This window comes from Xyrauchen texanus, chromosome 35 (assembly GCF_025860055.1).
Source record: "Xyrauchen texanus isolate HMW12.3.18 chromosome 35, RBS_HiC_50CHRs, whole genome shotgun sequence".
NCBI lineage: Eukaryota > Metazoa > Chordata > Actinopteri > Cypriniformes > Catostomidae > Xyrauchen > Xyrauchen texanus.
This window is the reverse complement of record NC_068310.1, coordinates 8,615,616-8,641,694: the sequence shown is the minus strand read 5'-3', so window position 1 is coordinate 8,641,694 and position 26,079 is coordinate 8,615,616. Positions and strand designations below refer to the sequence as shown.

The 26,079-nt window shown below is 37.9% G+C and overlaps 1 protein-coding gene across 1 annotated transcript; it reads left to right on the top strand.

Annotated features, from left to right (window-relative positions):
- The first annotated feature begins 695 nt into the window (after positions 1-695).
- LOC127629089 (ladinin-1-like) lies at positions 696-26,079 on the top strand. Its single transcript, XM_052106137.1, has 14 exons — positions 696-817; positions 2,653-2,784; positions 3,610-3,898; positions 17,978-18,045; positions 18,228-18,396; positions 20,489-20,575; positions 20,924-20,973; positions 21,588-21,630; positions 21,735-21,778; positions 21,889-21,955; positions 22,094-22,222; positions 22,907-22,999; positions 24,691-24,779; positions 25,287-26,079. The coding sequence occupies exons 1-13, from the start codon at positions 780-782 to the stop codon at positions 24,760-24,762; spliced, it is 1,281 nt and encodes a 426-aa protein (XP_051962097.1). The 5' UTR covers positions 696-779; the 3' UTR covers positions 24,763-24,779; positions 25,287-26,079.

The window sequence follows — 26,079 nt, the reverse complement described above, 5'->3', positions numbered from 1 at the left end:
CCTTAATGAAAACCTGGTCCAGAGCGCTCAGGACCTCAGACTGGGTCAAAGTTTCACCTTCCAACAGGACAATGACCCTAAGTACACAGCCAAGACAATGCAAGAGTGGCTTAGGGACAACTCTATGAATGTCCTTGTGTGGCCCAGCCAGAGCCCGGACTTGAACTCAATTGAACAGGATCTGCAGAGGAGAATGGCGGAAAATCCCCTAAACCCCATGTGCAAAGTTTGTTGCATCATACCCAGAAAAACTTGAGACTCATCAAGTCATTTGCAAAGTTATCAAAAATCTGGCTTTTGCTTTGCCATTATGGGATATGGAATGGAGATTGATGTGGAAAAAATAAAAGAATCTTAAGCATTTTAGCATAAGACTGCAACATAGCAAAACGTGGAAACAAAATGAAGGATCTGAATACTGTGTGGATGCACAGTATTTTGGCCAGAAAAAAAAAAAAAAAAAAATTAAAAAAAATGTATTCGTTGATTACAAAAGGGAGCTTTTTTTTCCTGTCGCTAAAGTAAATAAAACGTCCATCCTTCATCAATTCAGATATGCTGTCAAGCTGTTCATGTGCTTAAAAAAGACAGAGGCGATGAAGTAACCGCGTAATATCGCAGCACTTTTGAGATCTGTACAGTGGTTGATTGCTCTGGTCATGTGACTTGACTCTTATCAAGGTGCGGGGTAAAGGTACACTCGGAGACAGGGAAGAGTGCGGGACCAAATACACTTGTACAGCCTTTTCACCGGGCGTCAAATAAGAGAAACAGGGATAATGTCCATCAGCCGGAAAAACTGGTCTGCTTTGTCATCGTAGGTAGATTTAAATACATTTAGAGTGTGTATGTTTGTTTGTTTGGTCCGGTTAATGGTGCTGCGATTTCTAACAGGTTGCAGAACAAAAGAGCAGGTGTTAGTGTTTTTATGTAGATGCAAACCTATGAGAGATTAATGTACCATTACAACTATTAGACCTATCACAATACTGCTTGCATTGCAAATAGCCTAGATGTAGATGTTTTTTTTTGTTTGTTTTTTTTTCCCCATTCTGAAAGTTACAAATAAATAAGTTAATTCATAAAATATTTTAAATATGTCTATTTTTAAAAGTAGAAACCAAGGAGCAAAAAAAGGCACATATAAATACATACAAATAAAACTGTAGCTTAAGGCATGCTTACCAATGCTTTAAGGAGATTTTAATCATATTGATTGAGTTATGTTGAAGTTATGTTTTTTTTGTTGTTTTGTTTTTATCTTAATGACTAAAAGAAAAACTGAAAGTAATGTGTCCTGAACTGGACATGTGGTAATTTAGTTTCAAGTTTCTTGGACAGGCTGCAGTGGTCATTTTGACAGCTAGTGTAATATACTCACTCTCTGGCATGTAATGTCACGCTTACAAACACAAAGCATTGAGGATACTTTAACCAAAACAGAGCTTGAAAAACCAGTTATTGAAGAAGGAAACACTGTTTTCAACCTGTAAAATACAATAGTCCACCTCTGGGATGTATCATCAAGACCTTTGATCGTAATTCATCTTCTCATACTTTGAAAAAGGTTGACAGGATGACATTCAGTAGTCATGTTATCGAGGTCAGTATGTCCCAGCCTGTTCTTTACAACATTTGCCTTTCTATACATAGTTTAAAATCACATTGAAGTCATATAAAATAAATCAAAGTTTTTTTTGCCAAAATGTCTGTCCAAAGAAGAAAAAAAAATGACATGTAATATTGATTTGAGTTGAAATTGTTTTATTATACTGGAAGTGATATGAGAGACATGAGACTAACACAGTTATGCAAGAAATAAGTTATGTTGTTATGCTATGCAGGAAATAAGTTTTGTACTGTACAAAATCTTTGAATTCTTTAGTTTAGCAGATGTTGCATACATAATATATGCATACATATTTTACCCCAGAATGCTGCTGTTTGCCAGATGCTCAAATCAACATGAACAGTCAATTATGACTAGAGAGTAGTGCAATGCAAAAAATCACAAATGTTCTTTGACATCAGTAACACTTTATTTTACAGTGTCTGTTACACATATTACATGTTGCTATTATTAATTACTATAGTAATACCAATACAAATATTTAATTGCAAGCAGCTCTACAAAATAATAAGTATTACAGTAATTATTACAAGTGTTTAAATAGTTTTACTCATGTTATGTTAATACACTATAATATGAACACTGTAAAATAAAGTGTGACCATTAATTATTATGTTTATTATGGCTGGTTAAACACTGGAAAACATATTTTATCAGGTTGAAATGTGTGCTTCATGTAGTAACATCTAAAGAAAGTGGTGTTATTTAATTCAAAATGTTATTTAATCTGAAATCAACCTTACAAATAACGTTACACCAGCCAAAGTACTTTTATGATGGTAATTACAAGGGTATTATGCTATAAATGTGGTTTATGAGGACATGTCTAATGTCCCCATAATTCAAATCGCTTAAAAAACACAATGTTTTTGTGAGGGTTTGGTTTAGGGGTAGGGGATAGAATCTATAATTCATACAGTATTAAAAGCATTATGTCTATGAAGAGTCCTCATAATGATAGGTAGACCAACATGCGTGTGTGTGTGTGTGTGTGTGTGTGTGTGTGTGTGTGTGATCTTAAGGCTGACTCGACAATGGACTGTGGAGGATGATGAAGAGTTGGAGAGAGAGAAGAGGAGGAAGACAAGGGGCTCTAGCACTGGCGCGGACCCGGATGAAAGTCCCACTGAAGAGACTAAACCAAAGACCAGTAGGTGCGAAATCAACCGGCCAACAACAAGAACAGGCCAAATAATAATAATTAAAAAAAAAAAAACATTTTGCAGATGCAACAGGAACCTTAAATACAAACTTAAACACAGAAACCCACAACTTCAGGCAATGCTAATTATGCATAATTGTTAACAATGCAAATGCTATTAAGCTTTCCTTTGCCAGTTTAAATTCTTAAGAGCTGCAATTGACTTTAAATTCATAAACTCAGAGATATATTGAATTAAATACAAATTTTAGGATGAATATTTGCATGAAGCAACTGAGCTTGAACACAAGGATGAGTGCTTCAGAGAGCTTGTGATAAGGGTTTATGATATCATAAAGATTCATTTGAATAGTGCCCATCATAATAATACAGTAGTTTGATCACATACACGTTGTCAAAGATTTGAAAGTAAAATAATACCACACATGGATAGACATTGCCTATGTTTACAAAGAAAAACAGCTTGCTTTCAAATGAGATTCAAATAGATCCATTTACAAGTGCAATGAGGTAGCCAAACTTCTCCCAGAGGCATAAATGGGTGATGAATCTTTCAAAACATACGGCAAAAAAATGATAGACTTATGACCCCCATGGAGGGGAAACAGGAAGGCTCACTTCATATATGGAAAATAGATCATGGAAATTTAGTAGCACTGTCATCTCTGTGTAAAAAAAAAGTGCTCTGTGCTTGATGGTGTTTTCATTCCATGTTGACCTTCGATGTGTGCTGCAGAAATAACATTGATCTGTATAGAGTCAAACATCAACATAAGATTGCATTAAACACACTCTAATCTAATACCTCCTGTGTTAGCGGGCCTGCTGAGACTGGTGAATCTAGTGGCGACACCGGTGGCGGTCTGGGCCAGCTACAGTTTGACTTTGTGGAGATGCTACGAGTCCGTGATGAGCGAAGGAGGATGAGGCACGTGGAGTCTCTGAGGAAGCACAATGAGGAAGAGGAGGGGGTCAGAGACGACAGCTTAGATGGGGAGCCTCATGTGGAGTTGCTTGGAGAGAAGCAGGACGAGGAGCTCAGGGATAATATTCAGTGTTGTGTGGAGGCCCTCATGTCACCAGAGCCCTCAGAGACTCATGAGAAGGTAGGAGGACAGCTAGTGCTTCTCTGTAGTGGTGCGTAGATGTTGAAGGAGCATTAAGATTTTCTTTTTGTCATTATTCTTGCAATCAAACCTGACCATGGTGTTACAAAGAGAAGACAAAGAATAAGCATTTTCTGTAATAACTGAAAGTAAATGCATAGTAATGTCAAGAAAATTAACATCAAGAAACAGAAATAAACTTTAGAAATACCGTTAAAACAGAGTATAAAACAGAGTAAATATTTTACAATTTCAAACTTTCTATAGTAAAAAAAATATTTTACAAACAACACAAATGTGTGCTTAGCATTGTGACTAATTTATATGACAAATGTAAAAAAAAGCTCTCTGTTATAGTCTCACCAGTTTATTTGTGTGTGTGTGTGTGTGTGTGTGTGTGTGTGTGTGTGTGTGTGTGTGTGTGTGTGTGTGTGTGTGTGTGTGTGTGTGTGTGTGTGTTTTGCACTGAGGATGTTTCATGAGTTCACTGAGTCTCACCCTGTAATTTTGTTCCGTTTTTTTTTTTTTTTTTTGCATTGTCCGATTTATTGATTGTAAAAAAATGCTCTGCTTTTTGGTCATTCCCATTCATTTTCAATGGTCGGTCAGTCTTGAACGCGAATACCAAAGGCTTTTTTTCTTCTTTTTTTTAAACAACCACTTAGACTTATTGAATCAAGCCCAATTATTTTGTATGTTCAGATGAGAAATGCAGGAAAAGACAACAAGTCTTGTACTGCTCAGATAAAGGAAACTATTTTTATTGAATGAGGAACATTTACATTGGACAAAAATGACTGAATACTGTAGGAAGGATAATGAAAGTGATTACTAGTATTTAAGCACAGTCAGTTTGCAATTACTTAAACAGTAGCTCTGGTCCATGGTTAAAAATACTTAAATATTTATCATTTTCACATCAAAAGCGATCATGTCGCTTTAGAAGACAGTAATTTAACTGCTGGAGTTGTATGGGTGATGTTTATGCAGATTGTCTGTGATTTCTGGAGCTTTAAAAATCTGATCACCATCCATTTGCATTTTAAGGACCTATTGAGTTGAGATATTTCTCTATTTTTCTTCAAATGTGTTCTGCTGAAGAAGAAATGTCAGTCCCATCTGGAATGGCAAGAGTGTGAGTATATGATGAGAACATTTTAATTTTTGAGTGAATTTACCCTTTAATGTAGTCTGCAAAAAAAAAACAACTTTTGGATACTTTATTTTAAATGACCTGCAACCCATTTCTGGGTCATGACCCAATAACTGGCGTTTGCTATGTATTTTTGTGCTTGTTAGAATATCACATTGTAAGCTTAGCAACATGCTAACTTCAAACACTATTAGAATCAACTGTACTTAAGTGACTGTTAACAAAGTTGCTGAATATGCAGAGTGTTTTAAATCCATCAATTGTAAGGTTCCATTTCAGTTAGGAAGTTACCTTGCGCCTGTAAAGTATGCATCGGTTTTGACGCAAACGCAAAGCATCTGCGTAACAGACAGTAGCCTTTCAAAATATACTTCATACAACTGCACATACGCCTAGCGTTCGCATCTGACGGAAGTATCCTTTGGGTTTAGAAGGTATGTAGACCGTGAGGCAGATCACTAGGTTTAGGAAGAAAGCCAGAACAACTTTTTGTAGAATCTTTGTGTTTTTAAATATATGGTTAGAGACACCTTAGAGGTGTACCCCTGCTGAAACTAATGACAACAAATAAAAACTACAGAAATTCGAATGGTTTCCACTACTGATGCCATTTTGAGTGCGGTGTGTTTTGGGCCATATTAAGGGGTTGCAATTACAGATATGTATTGATATCTAATGTAATCTATTTGACATAATATGCCACCAATAGAAGCCATCGCATTACCAGTAGAGACCCATAGGAACCATTATAGTTTCAATTAAAACCATTACAATTCCCATTATGACCATTAAAACCATTATAATTTCTGTTTAGAGTTTCTATTTTTATCCCCCAGTAGTGAAGGTTTCATATTTATTGACTGTATAGAACAAATAACTTGTCGTTAGGGACCATTATCGATGACTTCTTTAAATAAAGTCAACTTGCCTAAATATTCTTTGTAAAGGAAGCAACCTGTCAGTTCTTGCTTATGATAGGGTTTTACATACATTTTCACAGCAGGGAAATACTCATGTTCTCCTCAAACTTATGTTATGTGCCCCATGAAACGGAAGTTCTTGTGTAAAATGAATTGTGTTCAGTGAACCCTGCAAATTATATTGTACCATAATAACCCATTAGGTTTTAGATACAGTAGGCCAGTGACAGTAGAAAAGTTTTACAGGAAACCAGTGTAAACTCACGTCATGTTGTTTCGGTAATAACTGTGGCACCATGTCTCATGGTATTTGTCAATGGCTGGTGCCTTAAGTTCCAGTGAACTGCATTGTTAGCAGAGTAAAATGCTGTTTATCTGCTCCGAAGTCATTCATAGTCAGTAGCCGTCACTTCCACGCAGTGTGAATCTGACAAGTTTCATCATGTGACCAGGGGTCAGAGGTCATCTGTTTACTGTTAAGTTGTCTCTTGTTACCACCCGCAGAGTGGATAATTAATAATCTACAGGATTAACAGAAAAAGCTGCGGGAGGCCCAGTTTACCTTACACACACCTGCAGGGCCAAGACATGAGAGAACGTGAGGTCATTTGACCCATTTCTGAAGTATGTTGTCACTTCTGTTAAAGTTTTCAAAACAAAGGTGAATTCTCAGCCAGTGCAACCTGTAATGAAATGCACAGGGTGAAGAAGAGCTATTGAAGGGCAAATTAACTAAAAAGTTAAAAAAGCTTTAAAAATATGTTCGTTTTTATCTTGTTAGATCAAATTACATGCATGATTCTATTTTAATGGCCTAAAGCCCAAAGTATACTTCAATTTTGACGCTCAGCGTCTGCATACAGTCTAACGTGAGCAAGTCAAAGTATACTCATCCGAATTTGCGTGGATACACAGTGGTTTGCCGCATGCGTGCTACAATTGGATGAGACATCAGGCTATTACTCTTCAGGAGTTTAGACTCATAAAGATGTCTTTATAGTCCTTCATACTCGAGTTATACAAATGCAGGTATCTCTTGACCTCCTCACACATGAGCTCTTGAAGTGCAAATCCACTTTTGTTGTTTTTACCTTTGTCTCCTGTTGTTTACAGGCAATTACATCTTCGTCTAGCACATCTTCATGACAACAATGGCTCAAATATGAGTGTTGCCACCTTGTGGAACTACTAATTAGTAAAAATATTTCCAGGCATGCACATTCTGCACCTTCAAAGATGTGCGGTTAGAAAAATCCGGCTGCACGCGTTCAGTGCTTGAGCTTTCTGCTGATGACAAGAACTGCATGATGCCTCCTGTACACGGATGCTCAGTGTTCGCACCTCACCTAAGTATACTTTGGGCTTCACAGGAATAGTTCCCACAACAATTTAAATTCTCATGTTGTTCAATACCTGTACATTTTTCTTTCTTCTGTAGAACACAAAAGAATATGTTTTGCTGACTGTCCAAGCTGCTATTTTCCATAAAATGAAAGTGGAGAGTGACCGGTTGTTTTCAAGCTACAAAAAGGACAAAAAGCAACATAAAAGTAGTCCATGCCACTCTTGCACTATATTCTAAAGGGGGTCACACATCAGACGCATCTGGTGGATGACATGGTGGGTTCTTTTCAAGGCTACATACAGAGAAATGCATATTGAACATTGCCATTTCTAATCGTTCAGTTACACCAGTTTCAGACACTAACCTGCAAACTCATCGTCATTTTGTTTATGTTTAAAGAAGGACAACTTTTGTATGTATGGTGACTAGATCCACAAATTTGGACTGTCACCTTTACCGCATTGACACATCCTGTACTACACGGGACACGGCACCTTGTAGCGCTTCTCGTCCAGTGTGCAACCGCCTTATGTCTTCTGAAGATATATGATAGCTTTGTGTAAGGAACAGAAAATCCTCCCCTCCACCAAGAACCAATGTATACTTTTCTTGTATGGAAAAAATTACTTCTTTTATTTTCCATTAAGAAAATAGTTGTATGGGTTTGGAACAACAAATGTCATTTTTGAACGAACTATCCATATGCGTTTTTAGTTCTAAAGCATCAAAGATCCCAACTGTAACAATGTTTAAATTTTTTTCAATGGTGGCTCTGACCCATCTGTTTCCAAAAACCAGCACAAATTCCTGAATAAGCCACTTCCATTTTGACCTTTTTTTTTTAGCTACCTGTATGTCTTAAGTAAGTGAAGTAAATAAAATATGTGTTAATTTACAAAAATGGTTTGCATCAATGAAAAGTTGTACTGACCTCCTTCATTGATTTCATTGATACATAAACGTGGTTAGATCTCAATTCAAATTTTGGATTGCTAAAACATTTACTAGGAAATTGGTTGGGGTTATTGTTTATGATTAATGTGTGGTAAGACTCGTGATGGTGGCATGTGTGCAAGAACTCTGTGCTAGTCTCTAGCTACTGTCATTCGCTGTTGGAGCTTGTGACTGTTAGATGCAGACCTTTTTATTTACCACGGGAATTCGCCACTGTCATAATAACCAGAGTTTGCACTCCCCCCAGCGCTAATGCTAAGGAAGCGCTCGGTGAACTGTATGGGGCTATAAGCGAATTGCTGAACGCTCACCCTGACAGACTGTTCATTGTCGCCGGAGATTTCAACCATGCAAATCTCAAGACAAGTGCTCCCTAAATTCCATCAATATGTGGACTTTGCAACGAGAGGGGCGAACATGCTTGATATTGTTTACACAAACATCCCAGGTGTGTACCGGGCGGAGCCCTGCCCCCACCTCGGCTACTCAGACCACATCTCTGTTATGCTAATTCCTGCATACAGACCGCTCATCAGGTGCACAAAACCGCTTCAGAATCTGGCCAGCAGGAGCCATCTCTGCTCTTCAGGACTGTTTTGAATGTACTGACTGGCACATGTTCAGGGAGGCTGCAACATATGGCGATTCTACCAACTTGGAGGAATACACAGCATCAGTGACCAGCTACATCAGCAAGTGCATTGATGATGTCACTTTCTCCAAGACCATCACCGCACGCTCCAACCAAAAGCCGTGGATGACTGCGGAGGTGTGTGCGACGCTGAGGACCCGAGACTCCGCCTTCGGAGCAGGTGACAAGGCAGTCCTAAGAACATCGAGGGCCAAACTGTCCCGGGCCATCAGAGAGGCAAAGCGCGCACTGAGAATCCACAGTCACTTCCAGGTCAGCGGCGACATGCGGCACATGTGGCTGGGCATCCAGGCCATCACCAACTACAGCACAACATCAGTTGCCTGTGACAAAGATGCCTCCCTTCCAGATGCTCTGAACGACTTCTATGCTCGGTTTGAGGCGCAGGACAACATGGTGGCGAGGAAGACCACCCCTCCTCCAATCGACCAGTTGCTCTGTCTTACCACGGCTGATGTGACGAAAACTCTACGTAGAGTCAACCCACGGAAGGCTGCTGGACCAGACAATATTCCTGGCAGAGTGCTTAGAGGATGTGCAAACTAGCTGGCAGATGTTCTTACCGACATCTTCAACATCTCTATGAGCACCGCCGTCGTTCCAACGTGCTTCAAGTCCACCACCATCGTCCTCATGCCAAAGAAGTCTTCAGTGTTGTAGGGCTCACAGTTTAGGAGCGGGTTTGGTTATTAGCAATAATTAATAATTATCATAGATAATTATCAATTATTAAAATAAATATAACACTGATTAGAATCAATGTTTGTTTTTAATCCTTTAAATCAACAATCATCAAATTCAATAGAATATTAAATATTATCAAAGATAATCATTAATTATTAAAATTTATCGAACATTGATTAGACTGAACACTAGCTTATTGATCCTTCAAATTCAAAAATCATCAAAGATAATTGTCAATGATCAAAATCAATAGAATATTTATAAGGATTAATGTCGACAGGGCACCACCCCAGAATCAGGGACTAATACCAAACAGTATAACAGTCTCAATATTAGATTGTTCTCTTAGGAAAATTGATGTCCGTATAACATCAAAATTCAAAAGGAAACAACAAAGGTTTGATTTTGAGCACTGGCATCCTCTGCCATCCTTTGACACATGTGTATGCAAAACAAACAAAAACACTTCTATTTAAAATATAACAAAAGTTTATTGATGCAGTAATATCAATTAATAATTAATACAATGCAGTCAATAAATACTTACAACTACAAACTAAACATTGAAGTGATTAGATATAGCAACCAAATAAGCCTATAACACATGAGAGGATGGTATGTATGTGTGTGTGTGAGAGAGGGTGTGTGTGTGTGTGTGTGTGTGTGTGTAGTGACGCGCACAAAATGGCGGACGTGACTCTCGTGGAGAGTACTTCACGTTATATTTCCTGCCAGATAGTATGGCCGTGAATGTGTCTCCGCTTGTACGATAACTTGGGGACAGTTTATCACTCATAGACGCGTTGAACTGCTCGTAACCTGTCCCGCAGCCTGTCCCGCAGCCTTTGGTCCTTTATTGGATAAACACAGTGTGCCGGTTTCATCCACGATGGCTTAAAAACACAACAGTCCAACATGGTTGGATTACAACACAGCAAACTCTAATTTGTGATAACAGTGCGTTACATTAATACCTTGAGTATTATTAGCAACGAGCTGACTCAGCAGTCCGTAAACTGTACAAACAATAAACTTGATCCACAAGAATAACACACCTAAATATTCTATCTCTGCCAAGACATTAACCTCTTAATTGGATCACGTAATGATGCATGTAGAACGTGTGTTCATCCGTCGTTTGACTCCGACTCGGTTCCTCGAGGCTCAGGTGATGACGGGAGGCCATATCCTTGCTCTGTCAGTGGGTGGTGCGGCTGCTGATTCTCAGCGGGCGGGCAGAGAAATCAGCGATGTTGCCTCAATTGAAGATGGAAGAGAAATCTTCTTTCTTCACTTCTGCAGGCAAACAGATGAATATGCGGAATGCTCTCCTTCGGATCCGTCCAGGCAAGATGGAGATTGTATGGCCACAGTTTCAAGTCGTACATGACTTCCTTGTGCAACGAGGCTACATCTGAGTGCAGCGATGAGCTACGTCTACGTACGGCACGCAAAGTCACTGGAAGCAAGGTACAGAATGATTTTCGAGGTATTTCTACTCCTGATGACATCATAGTTGAGGTGCGTTCTGTTGAGTGCCTCATCCAATAGGAGTTGATAGTTCGATCCTTTGGAATTTCACACAGTTGTAAAGTGAGCAAGGCTTCTTGGGATTTGTAGTTGGTTTTGTACTCCCTTTATTGGATTTTTGCCATGGTTTTTATCAGTAAGATTTATGACTTTGATTTTGTGGGCCTCAGTCAGGCTTTACGGCCTGCCTTTGTCTTGTATCTGGATACATGAGGCCCAACAGTGTCCTGCCTCAATGAATACTGTGCCATCGCACTCACACCCATCATCATGAGAGGCTCGTCATGAGGCACACTAAGACCAAGCTGCCCCCCTTACTAGACCCACTGCAGTTCGCGTATCGTCCCAACCGTTCAGACGACGCCATCACAACCACCCTCCATCTGCCCCTCACCCACCTAGATAAAAAGGACTTATACGTTCTAATGTTGTTCATAGACTTCAGCTCATTATTCAACACAATCCTTCCTCAGCACCTGATTGGAAAGCTGAACCTGCTGGGCCTGGACACCTCCCTCTGCAACTGGATCCTGGACTTCCTGACTGGGAGACCTCAGTCAGTCCAGATCAGGAACAGCATCTCCACCAACACCACACTGAGCACTGGGGCCCCCCAGAGCTGTGTGGTCAGTCCACTGCTGTTCACTCTGCTGACTTACGACTGTGCACAGCTCGAACCACTTTGCCGATGACATGACCATGGTGGGTCTCATCAGCTAGAACGACGAGTCAGCATACAGAAAGGAGGTGCGGCGGCTAACAGACTGGTGTAGAGCCAACAACCTGTCTCTGAATTTGGACAAAACAAAAGAGATGGTTGTTGACTTTAGGAGAGCACAGAGAGACCTCTTTCTGCTGGACATTGACGGCTCCAATGTGGAGATCATCAAGAGTACAACATTCCTTGGTGTTCACCTGGCGGAGAACCTCACCTGCTCTATTACCAAGAAAGCCCAGCAGCATCTCTACTTTCTTCGAAAGTTGAAAAAAGCACATCTCCCACCCCCCATCCTCACTACGTTCTATAGATGGAGTGTTGAGAGCATCTTGAGCAGCTGCATCACTGCCTGGTTTGGGACTTCGCAAAGCCCTGTAGAGGATAGTGAGAACAGCTGAGAAGATCATGGGGTCTCTCTTTCCTCCATCAAATATTTTACACAAAACGCTGCATCCGCAAAGCAACCAGCATTTTGGATGACCCCACACACCCCTCACACAAACTCTACACCCTCCTGCCATCTGGTAAGAGGTACCGAAGCATTCGGACCCTCACGGCCAGACTGTGTAACAGCTTCTTCCCCCAAGCCATCAGACTCCTCAATACTCAATATCCTGTACACCATTCAACTTTTGCACATGTCCAGAGTTGCACTCTAATTTATTGACACTTTATACCTGGCTGCTACCTCAATAACTATGTCTATAGAACACTATGTCATAGTATGTTATGTTTACATTTAGCATTTTAGAAAGTGTCATCTTTTTGCACTACTCAATTACAAATGTGTACTGGTCTCTTACAGGTTATTTTTCTGTTCCTTGTGCTGTTCCTTTTAGTAATTTATTGTACCCTCCTGTACTTTTGCACACGTTTGCATGTGCACTTTATGTAGAAATATTATTTAGTCGTGTAGTCTCATGTGGTTCTGTGTTTGTCCTATGTTGTTTTATGTAGCACCATGGTCCTGGAGGAACGTTGCCTCATTTCGCTGTGTACTGTACTACCTGTATATGGTTGAAACGACAATAAAAACCACTTGACTTGACTTGACTTGATTAAAACTTTTTTTATTGATTCCAACACACAAATACAAAATAAAGCACAACATAAATGAACAGAATCAACTATTATCCCTTTTTAACCCACAATTATTCCCCAAATTCTTTTTCTTTTTTTTGTTGTTGAGAAAATACAAAAATAACGGTCACCAAATAAAGAGAGAAAATAAAAAAAATAAAAATTACAATTCACAATTTCAACCATAATCATGTCTCTCTCAACGTGGTCCTCACTGACGACTTCCAGAAAGGACAAGTATTCTTACCATACACATCTAATATCCCAAGCTGTTTATATGAAATTTTTTAAACCCTGCACAATTTGGTGAACCATTCCTGAAATGAGGGAGTGCCTAACTGCCCCAACGCCCAATATACATACTCTAGGGCAAAATGACATTTCAGTATACAGAACCTCACAGATAAAATTATGGACTCTTGCCCAGAATTCTTGAGTCTTGAGCAAAACCACAGAGCTGGGCTATGTCTCCATCCACCAACTGACATCGCCAGCAGATCGGTGTGTCTTTAAACCAAGCCTAAACAATCTAGAGCGAGTCCAGTTATGCAAAATATTAAACTGAATAAGGTGTATCCTTGCATCCCTAGCCATATTGTAGTTTTAATTTTATTTTAATTCTTTCCCACTCCCCATCATCCAATAGCAAGTTCAGATCTCTATCCCATTTCCTCCTTGTGTTTTTCTGCAAGATGTTTCCCTGCTTTTTCCCCCAACTCAAAGTATGTCTGTCTTGCCCTGAATAACCAAAACTCTACCTTCTGTAACACAATTGTATTGTACCTATATTTTAGCTGAGTCAACTCTCTAAGACTGTTGGATGACATTCGGTGCTTCAGCTGTTTCAGCACTTTTAATACTCTTTTTTTCCAATTTTCCAATTGCATGAATTTCTTTTGATCTTTTTAATGAGTGAGGCATATTGTATGAACTGCCCCAAGAACTGCCTTAAGCACCTCTCATGCTACACCCACAGGACACTGAGGACCAATTGGTTTCTACATAAACATTAACTTTTGTCTTTAACATTTCTTGAAATGCTGGGTCTTGTAGACGGGATGTATGATTTCCTTTTTTCTATATGCAGTAGCATCTCTAAAGCATGATCTGAAACTAAAATATTTCTAATTGAGCAATCAGTGATAAATGGACTCAATTAAGTGACTTAGATATAAAAATCTATTCTAGAGTAAATGATGTGATCTTATGAAAAGAAGGAGCTAAACCAGATGGATTTAAAAGTCTCCAAATGTCTGTAAAACCAAGATTTTAAACATCCTCTGTAGTGTCAACATTGATCTAAAGGGTCTACACAATATTGCATCACAATGATCAAGGACCAGATCAATTAACAGATTGAAGTCACTGCACATTACGGTTCGACTCACCTCAACTCTACTCACTTTACTTTTCTGAGCTTGCATTCCCACTGCAGTTTAGTGCCCCTCAACGTGGGTGGGATTATAGGATGATCGTCATAGTTGCGCCACCTCTACTGCTGTGACATCATCTTAAACCTGACCCAAACTGACCAAAACAATAACACAATCACTAGCTGTTAGCTACTAGCTCATTGTGCTGCATAAAGCAGTTGTTGCATGGTGAATTTACACAAGTGTAACAGTTAAATTGGCCTGGTTGTTTTAGAAGCAAGCTTCCAGTACCGGATCAACTAAATAAAGTAAAGTGTTCAACCAGAGTATAGAGTTAACATAACAAAATGTACCATCCTCCATTGTGACTGAATCCAGGGCACTCTCCTTTCAAGTTGAGTCGAGTTGTACCGTGCAGTGGATAGCCCCAATAAAGGATACCGGCTGCTTATAACTCTCCCTCAAGATCTATAAAAAAGTTCTGATCATCAGATGTTGTCCCTGTATTTCAGCTAAAACAATAATGACTCTCCCTAAATTATCTTTAATCTGTTTGAGATATTTAAATTGTAAATGCTTACTTATCTATATGATGTTACTCAAACCAGCACTACAAAACACATGCCCACCCCATGCCCTGCCAAGTTTTTCAGCTTCCTGTGAAGAAAGGTGCATTTCTTTAATCACACTATATTATATTTCTTACACTTATGAAAATATACAACCTTCCTTCTTTTTATAGGGTGCCCCAGCCCATTAACATTCCAGTTGGAGAGGAACATTTTACCTATATTAAAGTGTGACAGAATGACATGCAAAGAAATTATTGTGTACCCAGGGCTTAATTGGATAGACCACAATTCAATTGATGTTACCATCAAATCTTCAATAACCCACAGAACAAAAAAAGATGCACTTCAACCTCGCACATAGCAGTCCCAACCAGAAGGACATCACTGGACCCTTTCTAGATCCCCTTCAATTTGCTTATTTAGCAAACAGGTCTGTGGAGGATGCAGTCAACATGGGATTGCATCATATCCTGCAACATCTGTACAAACCAAGGACATATGAAATTATACTTTTTGTGGACTTCAGTTCAGCTTTCAACAACATCATCCCAGCTGTACTCCAGGATAAATTAAACCAACTCCCTGTTCCCATGTCTATCAGTCAGTGGATCAACAGCTTTCTGACAGACAGGCAGAAGCTTGTGAGACAGGGGAAATTCACTTCCAACAGCTGTTCAATCAGCACTGTTGCCCCCCAGGGATGTGTGCTCTCCCACTACTCTTCTCCCTCTACACCAATGACTGCATCACCAAAGACCTCTCTGTCAAGCTCCTGAAGTTTGCAGATGACATGTCATCGGCCTCATCAAAGATGACAATGAGTCTGCATACAGAAGGGAGGTTAAACAGCTTGCTGTCTGGTGCAGTCAAAACAACATCTGAACACTCTCAAAATGGTGGAGATGATTGTGGACTTTAGGAGGAACACCCCAACACTGACCCCCTCACCATTCTAAACAGCACTGTGGCAGCAGTGGAGTCATTCAGGTTCCTGGGCACTACCATCTCACAGGACCTGAAGTGGGAGACCCTCATCGACTCCATTGTGAAAAAGGCCCAGAAGAGGTTGTACTTCCTTCACCAGTTGAGGAAGTTCAACCTGCCACAGGCACTGTTGATACAGTTTTACTCAGGAGTCATTGAGTCTGTCCTCTGCATTTCAGTAACTGTCTGGTTTGATTCAGCTATGAAATCGGTTATCAAAAGACTACAAAGGACAGTTCAGACAGCTGAGCAGATTATCAGTTGCCCCTGCCCTCCCTTCAAGAACTATACACTTCCAGACTGAGGAAAAAGACTGGAAAATCACCCTGCCCACTACCTTTTTGAACTGTTGCCTTCTAGCTGACGCTCTGACCAACAGAACCATCAGAAACAGGAACAGTGTTTTTCCCCCAGGTTGTCCATCTCATGAACAGTTAAAATTGCCCCATTGAGAATAATTATGTGCAATTCACAGTCTAGTCTTTTTATATTTATCCAACACATCTAATCTCTGCTGCCATTACATTCCCTTGCACTGTATAAACAGATTTGCACTGTGTATGTGTATATGTATGTATATGTGTGTCTGTGTGTTTATATGTATGTGTGTATGTATGTAAGTGTGCATGTATGTATATGTATGTGTGTGTGTGTGTGTGTGTGTGTGTGTGTGTGTGTGTGTGTGTGTGTGAGCATGTATTTATCACTTTGTGGGGACCAAATGTCCCCATAAGAATAGTAAAACCCGAAATTTTTGACCTTGTGGGGACATTTTGTCGGTCCCCATGAGGAAAACAGCTTATAAATCATACTAAATTATGTTTTTTGAAAATGTAAAAATGCAGAAAGTTTTCAGTGAGGGTTAGGTTTAGGGGTAGGGTTAGGTTTAGGGGATAGAATATAAAGTTTGTACAGTATAAAAACCATTATGTCTATGGAAAGTCCCCATAAAACATGGAAAACAAACATGTGTGTGTGTGTGAGTGTGTGTGTGTGTGTGTGTGTGTGTGTGTGTGTGTGTGTGTGTGTGTGTGTGTGTGAGTGTGTGTGTGTGTATTCTATATATACTTTATTTTTATTAACTTTTCTATTATTATCTAGCTCCTTTCACAAGACAAATTAATTATATGTGTAAGCATACTTGGCAATAAAGCTGATTCTGATTCTGAAGCAATGCAAAGCTCACATCCTGTGCGTGAAGTAACTTCTTACACTCTTTGAATATCTCCCGTTTCGCTTGTGTAACACTGGAAAAGTCTGGAAAAACCATAATGTTGTAATCCTCCCAGCACAAGTTGCCTTTACATGTAAAACAAAGACTCTGTCTGCCAACAGCAAGAATCTTGCCAGAGTGGATCGGGGTCTGTCAACTGCACTGGGAACCGACCGAGAGCTCTGTGCATGCACTCTATTTCCAAATGATGGCCCGCTGTGTCGAAACAAATTTGGAATAAGCCCATCCAGGAATTTTACCATTTATTGACCTTCCTTTCCCTCAGAAATTATATAACTATACAAACAGTATTACGTCTGTTTCGATTTTCCATATTTCTATATCCTCTAATATTTTCCACACCTGATCCATTTCAGTTTTGGTGGCCGGTGGGATAGTCTGCAGCTCTTTTCCGGCTGCTTACAGAAACTCGATTTGCTTTTAAGCCTCATCCATTCTTGTGATCAGGGTGGAAATGTTCACCTCTGTGGATGTGGACGCTCAATGTATTTCTGCGAGGCCCGAGATTTTCTTTAGCGCTGCATAAATGTTTGCAATGTCTTGACCTACATCCTGAGACTTGCTGTCACTCCTAACTGGACCCCCACCATCTTGCTCTTGAAAGGCAACCGTAAATGCTTTTTAGTGTCCCCACAGGCTGATGATTTCAAATTATTTGACATCCTACACTCCCAGCGCAGTTTAACAATCAAAACTAAATCAGATCTCACCAAGTAATATTGATTGAAAGGATAATTGTAGCAAAGTGTAGCAGAGCTCACTACTAGGCTGCTTCCACTCGCATAGCGTCATGTGACTCTGACCGGTTGGGATTATTTTGTATTTCTTTTCACATTTTTCAGTTATATTAAATGGCTGTTTTTGTCTTTTTTTTTTGTAGCAAAATGGAAGCACAAACCAAGATCTGACATCACCAACTCCCACAAAATCCTCTCGAAAATTTGTGAGGTATTCAGATACATTTATGACTATTCAATATGTTGGACTGATTTTATTATAAACCCAGGCATTTATATTGGTATAACTGAAGACATTGATCTGAAAGTAGGCTCTCTGTTCATTGTGAAAATGCAAGTACAATCTTTACCCTGCTCAAATTAGATCATATCATTATTATTCTCTTTGATCAGCTCTCTCTCCATCTCCTTCGATAAGAGTCCCTCATCATCTCTGGCAACCAGCAGAGCGTTTTCTCCTCTGAGCCCCAGGTCTCTAACCTCTCCCGATCCAGGGGTGGAGCCACCGTACAGCCCCTCCAACTCAGGCTCTATGAGCCCCACACCAAATGAAGATACGCTGGTGAGATATCTAGATCTTATTAGTGCTGCTGTTTTGTTTAGTATAGATTATTATAGATCAGTGTTTTCCAACCACTGTGCCATGGCACACTAGTGTGGGTGTGCTCTGGAAAATTATCAAATTACACAAAATATATAAATGCATGAAAAGAAAAATATTTTGCTCTTATGGAAATAAATTAGTAAATGTATTCACCAAAATGGCCTTCAACTGATCACAATGTATAGTCAGGACATTAATAACGTGAAAATGTACTATTACATTTTGAAAAAAAAAATTTCTGAACTTCTTAAACTACTTCAAAGAGTTCTCATCAAAAAATCCTCCACATGCAGCAATCACAGCTTTGCAGATCCTTGGCATTCTAGCTGTCAATTTGTTCAGATACTCAGGTGATATTTCAACCCACGATTCCTGTAGCACTACACACTTTCTGTAGCACTACACACTTCCTGTAGCATTTGCCATAGATGTGGCTGTCTTGTCGGGCACTTCTCACACACCTTACAGTCTAGCTGATCCAACAAAAGCTCAATCGGGTTAAAATCCATAACACTCTTTACCAATTATATGTTGTCCAATGTCTGTGTTTCTTTGCCCACAGCTTAATTGAATTCTACCCACTCAACACCAGTTTCATGTACAACAGTAAAGAGAAGACTCAGGGCTGCAGGCATTATGGGAATAATTACAAAGAAAAAGCCACTTTTGAAACAGAAATACAAAAGGTTTTTTGTATTTCTGTAATTAAATATTGTATATATTCAAAAAAAAAAAATTCCATTTATAAAAATTACATTTTAATCATCAGTCAAGTAAAAATATACCAAAACAAGTCAGCAGAAAAAGAAAAACAATCTTTATTGTTCAAGGATTATTTCACACAAAAATTCTAATTTTCTCAATATTTACTCACTCTCATGCCATCCCAGATGTGTCTGCAGAACACAAATTAAGATTTTTAGAAGAATATTTCAGCTCTGTAGGTCCATATGGTGACCAAACCACTCTGCAAGTGAATGATGACCAAAACGTTGAAGCTCCAAAAGCACATAAAGGCAGCATAAAATTAATCCATAAGACTCCTGTGGTGAAATCTATATCTTCAGAAGTTATATGATAGGTGTGGGTGCTGTTTTCATCAATGATAAAGTCCTTTTTTTACTATAAATCTACACTTTCACTTTCACATGCATTCCAGCATCTACTGGTCTGGGCTGGTCAAAGGTGGCGATCTATAGTACAAAAGGACATAAATATTGATCTGTTTCTCACCTACATCTATTATATTTCTTCTGAAGACATGGATTAAAACACTGGAGTCAAATCTATTATTGTTATGCTGCCTTTATTGGCTTTTTGGAGCTTCAAAGTTCTGGTGACAATTCACTCACATTGTATTGACCTACAGAGTTGAAATATTGTTCTAAAAATCTTAATTTGTGTACTGCAGAAGAAAGAAAGCCATACACATCTGGGATGGAATGAGGGTGAGAAACTGATGAGGGAATAACATTTTGGGGTGAACTATTCCTTTAAGCCCTGCCATAAATACTGAGTAATTACCCTGTTCATATGCATTGGTATTTATATGTTACTCCAAAATAATCCAAAGAATACCATGGTATATTGTATGTCTGTTTTCTTACATCTTGCATATTGCTTATGTCCATAGTGCCTTTGTGGTCAATAGTGCACATTGTTCCAATCCAATGAACACACATAATTATTACTGGGAATGTCATTGAAAGTAACATTCTAGTTGTGTATGTTTATTTTTAGCCCTGTTCTTGCACAATATTTATTTGCAAATCTGTTTTTCCCATGCAAAGTCTTCCACTTGATGCATGTGCTTAGATATATGTGAAATGTTGTTAGGGCTTCCTCTAGAGGAATATTGGCAGTATGACCTTTATGATAACAACCTTTTTGGCAACAATGGAACAATGTGACATCGTTCCTTGGGCCAAAAGAAGCAGGAAGTTTTAAAGGTTATGATTAAGAATCACATCTTCTTTCTACCAATTGATATTACAATCTAGTTGTCCTTACAAATTCTCTTATTTCTTATTTTGTTTGCACATATCGACAGACACGTGAGAATGGGTCACCAAGCAATTTCGAGCCAGCCCCAAAACCTGCTTTCACACGGCAGAGCTCCAGAACGGTGTCTTTTAGGGTAACAAAGCACTTATTTGACTATATAAATATTCTGTGTACTTCAGAGCTATTCAAGCATGATGGCATATAAATGTTGTCATGCAACTCATCAACTTATTACTTATTACAGTGTCAAAGTTTGCATATCATATGGACAGTAAAGTGAGCCACCACACTGTCAAATTTGCCTGCGTCAATAACACTTTCAAGTACCACGTCACATACTTATATAGAGCAAGCACAGGCACAGAGCTGCTTTTCATTATTTATGTCCTATGCTGTGAGGACTGTTGTCGCTCATTTGTTAAATATTTGAAGTCAATACACTCAGCTTTGCTCTGTCCTTCACTCACAACATCTGTTTCAGATGATGAGGAATAAGGAGGAAGACAGGATGCCGATGCCGTTGCAGAGAAGGTAATGATGAATAAACTCACACTCAGACACAAACTCTGTCAATTAAATAACTAATTGTGATTAATATCATAACTGTTTGGGGTTAACATGCTAGCACACTTAGTTCTTTTTAAGGTAAAAAAAAAAAAACATTTAATGAGAGGAATATAACAATAAAAATCATATACATATATATATATATCATTCTATAAATACATTATATCAGGCTTACTGGTTCATTAAAATATGCATTATACATTTTTTGTTAACATTAATCAATGCATTAGAGACCATGAACTATAAATGAACAAAATAATGTTAATTTCTGAAGACACTATGTTTTATTGATTGTTCTTGTTAGTTCATAATGCTTTAACTAATATTAACGTGTATAACTTACAATGTTTCGATTAATAAGTACTTTAAAAGTTGTGTTCGATGTTAGTTGATGTTAACTAATGTACTTACCTATGAAAAAAAAGGTGTTACTTAGTTTTTTTTTTACACAATTTATTACAAATATCAATCTTGAACCATGTGATTTATATCATTAGGCTCTTAATATCAACTCTAAAATCTGTATATACAGGATCTGTTTTAATATGTAATCTATTCACTTGCAATCTCATCAACAGTGCAAGTGTGCGGACTGCAGCGAAGACCTTTGAATCCAATAAGGTGAAGCCATCAAAGACAAATTCATTATAAACTTACTGTATGCTGTCACACAAATACTCAAAATCATCCTGACGTCATTCCTGACAAACTTGTTAAACCCACAGAACCCCGACCAAGAGGATGAGCAGCAGTCCCCATTTCAGAGAAAGTGAGCCCATACCTGTTACCACATTTTAACTGAGCTGTCAGTGTTGTTTATGATAGCAGTAATATGAGGATGCATTAAATTGAATGCTGTCTCTGCTGCTGTTCGACCAGCTCCCGGCAAAGAATATCATCTAGATCCATTCAGGAGAAAATGGAAAGACTGGCTCAAGCTTCACAGGTCGGCATCTCTCCAAAGTTCTTTTAATATGTTATTTCATACTTGTTATACATGAAATGCATGACAAACATATAATCCAATATAACAGAAATAAATAATGCATGAGGAATGGGTTACTTTGCTCTTTTCAACTTGCAGAAATGGGAGATAGTCAAATCGCCAACAGTTCATAAGACTGTTTGTTTAGCGGACGAAGTGTCCCGGAAGAGGGAGCTGTTTGAGAAGGAGCAGGAGGGATCGGAGAAAATCCAAATGTTCTCCAAACAGGTAATGCCAATTTTCAGTCAGTTTCAGAATCGTGCCTTTATTAAATGTGTTGTGAAATAATTTTTTGTCTTCATGAAATTATTCACATATCATTTACAAATCGTCCTCATGAAATAATTAGTTTATTGAAGAGTTCATCTTATTGTTTTGTGCAAAAAACTAAAACTAATATATTTGTGTGAAAAAAATCTGTTGAACCAAAATGCAATGTTAAGTTAACTTCAATCAAAGCTAAATTTAAGGAGCTAAGTTAAGCTAAATGTTTCATTGTCTCTCCCACATCTAAATGTTTTTAATCAAATTCAGAAGTTCCCTGTTTCATGTTGTCTTGGAATGAATTATGGCAAATGGATTTGGAGTGCTGTCTGGGCTTAAGCTCACACAATCAACTTGAATACATTAAGTTACTCCAACAAAAGTCATTTTAAAGTTTAGATCAAATAGATATAGCTCCTTAAGGTAACAATTGCAAGTAACACTTTTACAGCGTGTGTATGCAGGTTATAAAAGTCCAGGCATAAAATACAACACTCGATTTTGTACACCATGTAACAGGGGGTTCCTGCCCAGTCTCCCAACCTTTTTCAGTCCTCCAAGCACCCCTTGGACTGAAAAAGGTTGAAGGCCCCTGCAGCCCTGCCTTAGCTCAGTCTGTCAATGTTGTGACAATTTACTTTGTTTTAGGACTTTTGCAGTTTTTCTTCTGGAATTCCTGATCGAATCAGTCGTTGGGTTCAGAAGCAAACATTTACCGTGTCGCCATCTCATAATCCTTCGGTAAGTGCTGCCCTATGTAGATGAGAACTTACATTACTCCTACGTTTAACTGAGGAACATCACAGGATCACATGAACTGAGTGACAGGATCTCATCTGCTCTAGCTCAATCACTCAGCAGTGTTCCTTCACCAGGTTTTGGCTTGGTGGCAGTGTAACACTTTGCACTGAGCCCATTTTTTAACTTGTTAGTCATCACGCAAATATTTATCACATCTTTTGTGAATGTGGAATAACTTGCACCCAGAAGTGATAGAGTTTCTCAGAAATCAATCATCATTCAGTCAAGATAATGACAGAGGGTTTCCGCATATCCTCAAACAGCCTTTTTTCTTTGCCTCAAGGTCTGAGCAAAAACAAAACAAACAAAAAAAAATTCTAACAATGATCCTTTGCAAAGTGATTGTTAGAAAGACTAGATTTACAATTTAATATCTCACAGTATAGGATCAAGTAAAGAATACAATTTTCTTTTTTAAATGATTGTATATTCTTTGTTGCCATGTTGATGTATTCAATCACTTTACATTCACACACATGGGTGTAAATAAATTGTGTGAATCTCAGCAGGAAGGTCCAGGCCATCTTTCACCCCAAACTCAAAAGAAAAAATACAAAATTACATGTTGTTTATCTTTAGGACCTTTAAGAATTGTTAACGTTATTTATTTTGACAATTAAAACTACATTTACCCTCATACTTTCATTACTGTAAAGTAAAAAAAGATCATTCTCGTTACATTAATACAGTAATCAAAATAAAAAAAATTCAGATACACATAAAGGCAGTGCTTAATTTTTATGAATATATCACAATGCAAAAAAAATTAAAAAATAAAATAAAGGAGTCTACCAAAAAATGTATCTCTTTTATCACATCCCAGATGTGTATGACTTTCTTTTTTCTGCTGAACAAAATTACGATTTTTAGAAAAATATCTCAGCTCTGTAGGTCCATTCAATGCAACCTGACCTGAACTTTGAAGCTCCAAAAATCACATAAATGCATCATAAAAGTAATCTACAAGACTCCAGTGGTTAAATCCATGTCTTCAGAAGTGATATGATAGGTGTGGTTAAGAAACCTATCAATATTTAAGTATTTATTTTATTATAAATCTCCAATTTCACTTTCACATTCTTCTTATCTTGTTTTTTGGCAATTCACATTCTTGGTCAAAGGTGGATATTTATAGTAAAAAAGGACTTTAATATTTATCTGTTTCTCACCCACACCTATCATATCACTTCTGAAGACATGGGTTGAACCACTGGAGTTGTATGGATTACTTTTATGATGCCTTTATGTGCTTTCTGGAGCTTCAAAGTTCTGGCCACCATTTACTTGCATTGTATGGACCTACAGATAATTGTTTGTGTTGTGCAGAAGAAAGTCTTACACATATGGGATGACACGAAAGTGAGTAAATTATGAGAGAATTTTCATTTTTGGTAACTATTCCTTCAATGGTCCTCAAAATAGACTTACTTTTCTTCATACAAAACATAATGCCTTGTTTTTTTTTTTTTTTTTTTTTTATCATATTCATCATATGAACGTATACTGCTTGTTTTGCTACACATTATAAACTTGACTGATTTAAAAGCTTAGAATACAGTATGTAATACTGTCCTGTAGCTTCTCTCATATTCAACAAATGATACATCCTCAATTGTTTTGTTCCTTTTCAGGATCTCAGACACGTGAACATCTCCGGTAAGAAAAGTTTGTTTGAAAGAGGACAAGAACAGGACCATAAGTGACATTCTCATTGCTAAAGGTAAGGTGAGATGATGTTTTTTTGTTTGTTTGTTTTTTGCGTCTAAATAAACATTTTTAAGGTTGAATCTCAAGAAGAAATTTCACATTTCACCCCAAAAGACAAATTATATTTTTCATAAAGAAAATTAGGCATATTGGAGAAAGATTTTATTTGCATTTGGTAATATTTTATTGACAATTTAGCCCTTTTTTATAATGCATAAAAAAAATATTTATACGTTGTGGTTAGTATTTGTAACACTTTTTGTACCACTTAATTTATGCTGATTTAAACAAATGCATTTTAAAAAGTGTCCAGTTAGAATGATTTTCATTTCTGTATTACAGTTTATTAGAATTACTGTGCGTGTGTGTGCGCGCGCATACAATAAGCACAAAATGGAAGGAAAATATGCAGTACTGTCCTGTTTTTGACATTACATGAGATTCACCAAGAAACCCATATGATGGTGAATAGATAAATAAATAAATCCGCTTCATTTAAAAATGTTTGTTTGTTTTGCAGATTCTGAAGATTTTGAAGGAAGCATGTTTGCAGTCAGTGCCAATGATTGTCTCTAAACTCCTTACTTTTGCTTATTTACATTGGCTAGTAATTCATCTGCACTTTTTATAACATTGTACTGATTTGTGTTCTAAATTAAAGGCTTGTGTTATTGTTTGTATCATTTAGATTTTTATAAAGTACTGATTGACTTCAAGATACAACAGCAACTTAATTACAATATCTTTGTAAATAAAATAAGAGCTGAGTTTTTCCAAATGCACCTCTACTCAGAAAATTAATATCACAGGGATAGTTTTACCTAATTTCTCAGGATTACACCCATACTACCATTTTGTGTTGTTGCCAGACAAACTGCACCATTGTAACACGATATACGCTGTCAGTGTAAGTTATTAGAGGAAGTGTTTTTTAGTCTGGACATAACTCATAATATGTCAAAGCACAGTCAACTGTAATATGCTGAATACTGTAGTTTAACCTACTCAAAGTAAGTTTTGATGAATTCTGGAAATCATATACTGAAGCTGACCATTGCAATATGTTTGCTGTTTTTTATTTTTTTTTTCAACTTGCCAGAAACTCAAGTCACAATATAAAAATGCAATTATATGCCAAAATGGACATGCCCTATCAAGCCCTTTGCTTTCTAACTCAGGAAAAGTTTGATCCATTCCAATTCAACAAAAGCCTGTGTTTTTTCCTTTTTTTTTTTTTTAAACCTAAATGACTTGTTATTTAATTGTGGCTTCTGCCCAGAAGGGTTATCGTTAGATGAATAAAGGTGTTATAC